The sequence below is a fragment of the Sceloporus undulatus genome, chromosome 1 (assembly GCF_019175285.1).
Source record: "Sceloporus undulatus isolate JIND9_A2432 ecotype Alabama chromosome 1, SceUnd_v1.1, whole genome shotgun sequence".
Lineage (NCBI taxonomy): Eukaryota > Metazoa > Chordata > Lepidosauria > Squamata > Phrynosomatidae > Sceloporus > Sceloporus undulatus.
This window is the reverse complement of record NC_056522.1, coordinates 256610710-256620709: the sequence shown is the minus strand read 5'-3', so window position 1 is coordinate 256620709 and position 10000 is coordinate 256610710. Positions and strand designations below refer to the sequence as shown.

Here is a 10000-nt window from a genome sequence, read left to right as displayed (position 1 = left end):
TTTTTGACCTCTCCAAATTCATCTCACAGACAATAGCATAATGCATCTATGATGTTACTAAAGGTGGCTATTGGCTTGCTTCCATGACAGTGTGGCAGTAAATTCATGTGGGGGTGTTATCTGAAATTTAAAGTAGCTATCCAGGGTACTGAATCTATTTTGAGGACAGGGTTCAGCTGCTTGAAAGTTCAGATCAAAACCTGGGGTGGATTCATTGCTCTACTGGCATGGATGCTACCAACCACTACTGGAAGTAGTCTGACCCTGAGGAGGAATATCTCAAGCTCAGTTTATTTTCCTTGGTATGCCTTTTCTGGCATAGCTCAACTCAAGTCTAACAGTCTCTGACTCTGAGGAAATCAACAGAGCTGATTTGATGTGGCTGGTTTATTCTCTCCTGGTTTCAGACAAGGATTTTTTCAGAGCTATCTAGAGATGGCAGAGACTGAAGCTACCTGTTGAATGCAAAGCATGTACTCTTCCACCACAAAGCTAGAACTGAGTTTTGCCTATTTTCCAAAAGGAGAAAATAGGTTTTCACAAACATTGCATCAAGTGCTATACAAGCAAAAGGATCAGGCATATAGAAATTATTTCCTGGATAAAGAACTGGAATAGTTTTCTTAAAAGATACTAATGTGTTTCTTGTTGCTTTGCAATTAATGCATTATTAGCATGGCATCAACATGTTATTAAGATGTTGCTTTTCATTTTCAAAATTATATTTATTCACAAAAATGTTGGTCATGCAGAAGTTATTTGTAGAAGTAATAAGCAAAGGTTACTCATTACCCTGACAAAACTGAAAGCTGTTACAGGGCATCCATTGTTCTGTCATAATATCAGATCTTCATTAACAAAAACCTAACATGTTACAAGTAATATCTATTATTACAGAAAAGAAATGTCTAGCTGCTCAGTGGAGCAGCTTTTGATTGGTCCCTGTGAGAACACACTGCTGGGCTACATAGGCCATTGGTCAGTTCCAGTATAGTTCTTCTTATAGTCCTAAAAGGTGCTTTAGAAGAATGCAAGTCTTGAAAAGCGTTATTAAGATTTCCTGACTCTCCTGTCTGCCAGAAGGCAATTATTTTGAGTTGAACAGAAACTGAATCTAGAAGCATTTACTTTAATGAGGTTAGGTAGAATCAATATTTGTACCATGAAATATCACCCACATTTCTTCTGTAGCTTCTGTGCACTTCCACTGTCCCACTGGTATACTTTGAGATGCACAGAGCATATACAGTATGTAACCCTTCTCCAGCTACTGATAAAGAGCTTTGCATTACAGGCCAAATAATCAGGTTTATCTACACAATGATAAGAAAGAGCCTGCTGCCATACTGAAGACTAACCAATTTATTATCACATGAGCATTTATGAACTACTGCTCACTTGATCAGCCGCAAGAAGTGATTTCCAGAAATTCAGTTATAGCATATATGCAGTACATATACAGCATATAAGTGATGGGATTATAGACAGTGCACTCAGAGGAAAATTAAATGTAGAAAGTATTGTTAGTGACAATTAACATTACTAACACTGACCATTTTCAAAACTTTTGCTGGTAACAAACACCTTTAGAGTAGATAAACCAATGAACTCATGCAATGTGATTAAAATCCATTGTCCTAATTTGAAACTCAAATGATAGATTAGAACCTCCTAGAGAATTGTAAATTCACAGTTTTTTTTAACCTCCCTAAATCATTATTTTTTAAAGAGATAAACAGTATCATTAAAGAGCATAATTACTTTTAAATGTGCAACCTTTGCACATGGCCATCCTCAAAGTTCTCTGATAGTCTGACATTCACCAATAATAGCTTGTATGACACAGTATGCCACTCACATTTCTGGTTTCTCCCTGGTATATACAGCTCTTACCCATCCAAACCCCACTGATTAGTCCCGGTGCTAAAGTAAAATTAAGGAGGTGCTGCGGAATCTATATTTTTCATACACTTCCTTATCAACATTTATGCACAGTGGTGGAATACTTCTTCTCTACTTAGAGGGAAAAGCCTCACTATAATAGTAGAAGAATTGGCTGTGCTGTTTCACTCTGTCATGCAAGTGGCAGTTGGTGGCTTCCACCTTAGTGAAATGAAGTTCAGAGCTGATCCCTCACTTCATTGATTTAGGAACCACCAATTGCCACTGGAAATTTTGTATAGTGCAGGGACCTTTAGCAAAGAAGAAGAGGAAGCTTGCAATTGGCAGCATAATCAGAACAAAAGCACAGAAACATCTGATGGGAGTAAAACTTCCCAAAAGCAGGACCACCCACCCACCCACAGAATCATGCAGCACAAAGTATACAGTGTACAGAGCAGCAAATGCAATGCAGAAAGACCTATATGACTCTATTATCCATTGTTTTAAAAATAAAAATGCTCCGGGGAATTTCATGATTTTCTTGTTGGGCTCCTTCACTAATAGGCTGCTCAAGGAAAGTTCAGACATACTTTTTCATGTTCAGCAGGTGGCAGTTTTCCTGGACAGACTGAGTCTGCAAAATGATCACGTCAATCAGACATTAAGAGGACACACCAATTGTGATATGATTGTCTAAACACAACACACTCTTGATGATCTGTATTTGTGCAAACTAATTTGCTCTCCTGCTTTCCTACAAGCACTTTTCACCATATAGAAGGAGATGGTAGGGTGGTGGAAGGGAAGGAAAAAGCAGGACAGATAGAAGGATATTCAGTTTGTTGGCTGGGAGATGGCTCATAAATTCTCAGCCTGGCACTACCCAGCTTGTTTTTGGCTGAAACTTCCTCTCTCTGTGTGTCTACAGCTGGAGGGAAAGTGGATTTTGATGACTTTGTGGAACTGATGGGTCCCAAGATGCTGGCAGAAACAGCAGACATGATTGGGGTGAAAGAACTACGGGATGCCTTCCGTGAGGTGAGAATCATACAATCCAACACTTAGTGAATGGAAGACTGTGTGCATGTGCATGTCCAGAGAGTGGAAGGGGGTCTACTATCACTTTCCTCTTAGCCCTGTTTTTTCTATACTATATTCTATATTCTCACTAAGCAAACAGCTCTCCACTACTACAGCTTGTTTAACCTAATACCACTGTGGCCCAGAATTCTGGACCATGCCAACAAATATCAGGTCATAATGCACAGGGAAGCCACTGAAATCCGCAAACACTTGGACATCTTCAACAGGAAAGAAGAATCCCTTAAAGGAAACAAAGTTTGGCTACCAGTCCTGCAAAACAGCAAAACCAGCACTCAGCAAATGGGGGGGGGGGGGGGGGCTTTCCCAGCAGACAATGATCACCAATTAGCAGAAACTGATCCTCTTTTGCATATCCTACCACCCTGAGGCCCGGCCATCAACAACAGAACAATACACAGATTAACAAGGGAGTCACTCCTCCTCACCCAGGGTCACACTACACACACACACACACACACACACACACACACACTCTTTCAGGACAGCATTCTCTGAAGATGCCAGCCACAGATGCTGGCGAAACATCAGGAATAAACTCTTCTAGAACACTGTTAGGAAGGATCTAATTAGGGGAATTTTAATTAGCTGAAATATAGCCGAGAGGTGATCCTAGCAACACCACGTGCCGGAATCGGGTCCCAATAGAGTATACCAGAGGTCACCAGCAAGCCCCAAGAGAACGAGAGGCTGATACCAACTAGGTCCAATTAAAAGGGTAACATTTATTAAAGAACAGGGAAAACCACACAGCAAAAAGGGAACATACACACACACACACATTCAGTGCTACAGCAGGGGATGGGCAAGTTTGGGAAATAGGTTTGAGAAAGAGAGGCACCACTAGGGAATACTACCTTAGCAGTCTTCTCAGGGAAGTCTGATGAAGCTTGGGTGGACAGTGGATCACAACCACAGGAGCGGGGGAAGAGGGCTGCGGGAGCTAGGATCAGAGTTCAAACTGGTGTGGACCAGCTTGCAACACTAGCACTAGCATAAAGAGGGTCTGAACGCCCAGGGTTCTTATAGGGCGGAATGTATCCGGAGGCTATGGGAACTTGCTAGACAAAGGTGTTGATTGCTTGGGCTTTGTAAAGCCAAGAGCAAGTAATGTGTTGCACAATGCATTTAGGTCTGGACACAATTCGGAGGGGCATCCGACTTGATTACTAAGTCGTTAAGCTGATCACTGGCTCATCAGGTGAGAAGCCAAGTCTATTGTCTTACTTGGGCAAGCAGTGGCGATTCTGGTTTGGCGACTCCCAAACTTCCTATGGAAAATTTCCAGTTCTATCTTTTTCTAGGGCTCTGCCTCTGCAAGGTGAGCTGCCTACGTGGTCTCTTCGCCTTTAGGTTAATGGCGGGTCTTTTCTGGGGTCAGTCAGGGGTCATAGCACAGACCGCATGTACCCAAAATTTTATTAAAATCAAACTTGGTAACAACATGGCCAGATAGCCCGAAAAACCCACAAAAAAACATGGATGCCGGCCGTGAAAGCCTTCGACTTCACATTGTCTTCAAGATGTTTCTGACTTATGGCAACCGTAAAATGACCCTATTATGGGGTTTTCTGGAGCTGAGAGTGTGTGACTTGCTCAAAGTCACCCAGTGGATTTCGATGGCCAGGCAGGGAATTGGACCCTCATATCATAGTCCCATGCTCAAACTACTATACCACACTGGCTTTGAATACCAAAACTCTATTTCCAAATGCTTATCAGAGATTTTAAGTTATTGAAATACTAGAAATTTGGGCACTGAAAGAAAATTCCATTTGGAAGCTGATTCGGTTGAGAATGCCCTCCTTTTACTCCAGCCGCCATATTATATCCTTGTCTACTAATGTCAAGAAGCTTCACAATTTTCACCTGCTGCCCATTTAAACAATAAATTGTTGCTCTTGGAAGCTTCCAGGAGAGGCAATTTGCTCCTTTGTGGGAGCCAGTCAACCTGGAGAGTCCAAAGGGAGTCAAGGGCTACAATAACAGTCTTGGAGGGCTATATGCAGCCTTAGGGCCATAGTTTACCTAGAAGGGTACATGTGCAATGTCATTTCGAGACTAGCCAGAGGATCATCCAGTGTAGGCAAGGTGGGAAACAGTGGTCAAAATCCTACAACTGGGTTGTATAGTGTAAATCTCTACATGTGGAATTATGTGCAGATTGTGTTGTGACTTGTATTCAGTAACAACATTGCACGGCCAAATGCATAACTGAAGGAGCATTATTGCCACCTCTGCAGACTGTTGCGTATTGGCTGAGAAGGGACTAGAACTAAATACAGATATTACGCATTGGACAAAGAAGTCCAGCTGCTTCTGCAGGGGGACATATAGATACATAACATATGGACAGTATTGTGGCTGTTGTCTGTTGATATTTAAAGCAGGAGCAGCAAAGTCTATTAACTGCAGCAGAGGTAGATTGCAGAGTGATAATGAAAACTCCTTTAGTGAAATATGCATCCAATTGTAGCTTTCAGCTTGTGAACTTTGCATGTGGATCCATTGCAAGCTGGCTGTGTGTAATTGATGAAATGTGTAGTGGACACAAGTTGTACATGATGAGCATGGTCAGTACTTCATGTAAATACCAGATACTCCATTCACCGGTCTTATAGGCCCATCAAAAGTGGAGAGAACAGTAAAAGTACCCCATGGATTCAGAGAGGTGAGGTAGGACTGCGGACTAGAGAAGTGAATGAATAGCAGGCTGTTCAACAAGGTATTAGAATGAGTCTTTTTTCTTCTTCTTCCTCTTCCTTCTGTTCTTCTAGTTTGATACAAATGGTGATGGGCAGATCAGCATGGCTGAGCTACGTGAAGCTATGCGTAAGCTTCTGGGGCAGCAGCTGAACTACCGTGAAGTGGATGAGATCCTCAAAGATGTTGATCTCAATGGGGATGGCCTTGTGGACTTTGAAGGTACCAGAGAAAATAGAAGGCTTTCCATTTCATAGTTGTGTCTTTCCCACTGAAGGTAGAATGTGAAGACCAAGACTAAGTGAATATTTCATATCTGTTATAAGCTCTGGAAATGTGTGAGAGGTCTGGTGAAATTGCCAGAGTCGCCACTGATATTTTCCCTTCCGTTCACTGGGGTTGTGGCAATATGGAAAAAGGTGGCATGATGAGCTAGAATGGGTGGGCAACTCCAGCTAGTCCCATTTTCTGTCCTTGTTACACTAATAAAGAGTTGCTGAGGAAGAGAAAAGAGAGGTCAACATAGTAATGCAGGACTGCTGACACCTACTATTCCCAATTGTAGATGGTCATGGGGAATCAGGTCATAAGGGTACAGCTTGGGAGGATTCCTCACAGTCAGCCAACACTTATCACAGTTGTCCAAAACACACTGCAGGAATCATCCAGTTTGAGACCACTTTAACTGCCCTGGCTCAATGCTAGGGAATTCTAGGAACTGTAGTTTTGTGAGATATTTAGCCTTCTCTGTCAGAGAGCTCTGGTGCCACAATAAACTACAATAAACTCCAGGATGTTATAAAGCTTTCCTTCCTCAACTGGTAAGAAATTAATGCACAAAACAACTGCAAAGCATACAGTCTTTGGTCTTTAAAAAAGAAGTTAAGATTTTATGAAAAACTACATTCATGTGCTAGGGAGTATTTTGTAAGCATTGCATGGCTCACATGAGCTCCCCCTTCTGGACTTAATTTAATTTGTTGTTCTTGTTATGTGCCTTCAAATTGTTTCCAACTTATGGTGATCCTAAGGCATGGGGTTTTCCTAGAAATTTGTCCAGAAGAGGTTTGCCATTGCCTTCCCCTGAGATTGAGAGCATGTAACATGCCCAAGGTGAGACAGAATTAAACACCATAATAGTTTTTTTGTGGGTTTTTCGGGCTATGTGGCCATGTTCTAGCAGAGTTTCTTCCTGACGTTTCGCCAGCATCTGTGGCTGGCATCTTTACATAGCCCGAAAAACCCACAAAAAACTATGGATGCCAGCCATGAAAGCCTTCGACTTCACAAACACAATAATCTTTAAGAGTTATCCAGGAAAATATCAAACAGAAAGAAGTATAATCCTTGCTGATCAATAGATTAACAGTCTTCAGTACACTCTACCACTGGATTTCTCATGGTTTGCCAACACCACAGCTAGGGACTTAGGAAAAACAGTTTCCCTGTTCCCTGCACAAAGAGTAATTAATATTTTGTACATTGCTAGTTTAACGATCTCTCAGTCGGCCTGGTTTATTGTTCTTTGGTCATCTACCCCATGTTTTCTGAACAGCAGACTCATGCCATGATCACCCTCTTGTTCCCTCTTTTGGTTAGTTGCAGATGGAATAGGCTTTCTCTCCTCACTTGTGATGCAACATCTTTGGGTTTCCTTTTTGCAGAATTTGTGCGGATGATGTCTCGCTGAGAGCAGCTAGTAGCAGCCAAGGCGGATGTGCCTTATTGAGTGGAGAGACTTTAAACTGCCATATATTCCAGGGCCATGACTATGACCTTCAAGGGCAGTATGCAAGAACTTCCCATATACCCTGCCAGGAGCAAAACAATGAGCCCTGAAGTCCAGAGACCTACAACAGCTTCACAGCTTGCAACGGCATCTGAACCAGGCCCTAGATCAACAACTGATCTACTGTGTTACATACAGACATAACCATCTACCCCGTGCTCACTCTATCTTTGGATGCCATCATACCTTGCCTTTGAATTGTTTGCTCTGCTGCTGACCGTCACCCCATGCATACCTTAAAGAAGGAATAGTATTAACCAATGCATCTCCCAGACTGGGTCTGCATGCAATTCTGTTCTAAATATTCCAAATTCCTTTCTGCTCTCTCCAAGAGAGGCTACTTCTCATTACCATTCTCTCTAAATAGTGTCTGTGTTTTAAACATGTATTTTGTTTCCTACTGTGGCCTGAGTTGTACCACCACCACACCATTTCTGGGTTATAATTTGTAAATGATGTCATTACTAGCTGTCCTTCCTAGGCAGAGTGGAAATGCAAGACCAATGACCAGTGGTGGTTAGGACAAAAAGAACACGGCATGTTCCTAGAGTTGGATAGACTGGTGGCTAATGCAAATTCTTAGCCAGCTTTAGTGATAAGTGGGATCTATGATAATATAAATGTTTTTAGGACTACAGGAAGTAACAGCAGTGATCCTGAAGTGCTTCTTCATTGATAATGCTGGGAATTGAATGCTGCATTCCTCTACTACCAGGACTATCTTTTCCTCTTGGGCTCTGCAAATGTTGGACTGCTTTACAGACTGCCCTTCATCTATATGTGTATAGCACATTTCTGATCTATAGTTGGGCTCAGGTTCCCGTATCCTTTTGGTTTTCAGACTGTGCTCTGGCGAATTCTGGAATCCTCTGGAAGCTTAATAGAGGTTCTCCAATGAGAAAACCAGTAATGGTGGACTAACGTTTCCCATTATCTTCTTAAAACAACCAGCCTTACAGGAGTACTGGGCAAAACTAGGGGCACTCTTGAGTTCATGTATAGCAATAGGGAGGTCCAACAGCTCTGTTGTACCTTCCTGCAGAAAATAGGTATATAATTCCAAAAACTTCCCAGAATTGTTTGCAACAAACAGATAAATCAATGTGAACAAGCCTCCTTGTCAGAAAGGACAGTTTCCCAGTTGCACTTTCTGTGGAGAAGTCAAATATACTGTACTTCAGGACAGATAATACCCCTCAAGCATATTGTTCTCTCACTTGTGCATATGGCCCACATTGTTCTTCTCGCAGAACTAATATCCTACATCTGACTGTATCGGTAAGGTTTTTCAGTCAAACTCATTAAAACTAGGTTTCACTATGTATTTATTTCATAGTGTATCATATCATTATTGACCAGTACACCCATTCTGATGTGAATTTTATGAGTTTCATCACTGATATTTTGGCTAACCTTAGCAACAAATGGATGATATAAAAACACATCTCCCTTGCTGTTTGTCTGTGTATTTATGTTATGGAAGACAACTAGTTTTTAAAAAAACAGTACAGGTTCTAACTTATAAATTAACTAAATTTGGAAACATCTGCAGGTATGTGCAGCAATTCCTTGGGAAGAAAAATCACTAGTTTTTTTTCAGCTAATGCAAAAGTATTTTGTAGAATACATAGTCTTAGAACAGATGTTTCCTCTGAATCTAATTTATTAAATGTAGCCAGATGTCGACAAATATTCTCTGTGTAGCTTGCAGATCAAGGAAAACAGTATAAAATGTAAAAAATACAAAATGAAATATAATTCAAAACAATAAATTAAAAGCCAACGAAAAAAATGGTGGCCCAAGGAGTAAATGAAAAGCCTCTGTAAATGAAAGAAAAGGTCTTTACCAAAAACATATAAAGAATGCCAGGTGAGCTTAGCAGGCTTTTTCATAGTTGAATTGCCATTACTGAGAAGGCCCTCTCCTTAGTAACCACCCATCACTTGGGCCCCATTCAGACTGGCACATTTGCACTGGAGGGAACTGGGTACAATCGGAGGCCCTCCTCTCGAATGCCTCCGGAAGCAAGTGCCGACTATGAAATACCTTAGAGGGTATTCCCACTAGGGAAAACCCCGCGTTCTGAATCGAATCCTTTAGGTAGCGTTCCCATTAGGATCCGGTTTAAATCTAGAACGGTTCTAGAGCAACCCGGAATCGTTCCCACTAGAAATCGAATCTTAAAGCGGGATAAAAATTAAATTCGTGTTTTCCTCATTTAACGCGTGTTAAAAAAACACTAGGGTCCGACCTACATTTTTCCCTTGATTTGAGTTAGGAACCGGAGTATTTAGATGAGAACGATAGCATTTGAATCGGGCTAGAAGGATGGGAGGAGCTGACTGCGATGGGGGCTGTCATTGGGGGAGTAGCCCTTTCTGTCCCCTTCCGTCGTGACCGCTGCCATCTTTCCTTTGTCCGTTGCTGAAGCGTTGATCTTGCAAAGAAAGGTAAGGACATTTTATTAATTTTTTTATATTTTTTTTCTGCCAAAGGCGCTCAATCCCTGAATCGTTCAAGCG

At 41.6% G+C, this 10000-nt stretch overlaps 1 protein-coding gene across 2 annotated transcripts in view; it reads left to right on the top strand.

The window, feature by feature from the left end:
- LOC121935407 (calcium-binding protein 1-like) overlaps positions 1–8047 on the top strand; it is an 18733-nt gene extending 10686 nt beyond the window's left edge. Inside the window, exons 4-7 of one of the 2 annotated variants that reach the window (XM_042476905.1) lie at positions 1730–1738; positions 2813–2922; positions 5763–5910; positions 7353–8047. In XM_042476905.1, the coding sequence (XP_042332839.1) occupies positions 1730–1738; positions 2813–2922; positions 5763–5910; positions 7353–7378 (293 nt within the window). In that variant the 3' untranslated portion in view covers positions 7379–8047. The remainder of the gene's footprint in view (positions 1–1729; positions 1739–2812; positions 2923–5762; positions 5911–7352) is intronic. The other variant, XM_042476896.1, reaches the window with a different exon arrangement.
- The last annotated feature ends 1953 nt before the right edge of the window (positions 8048–10000 follow it).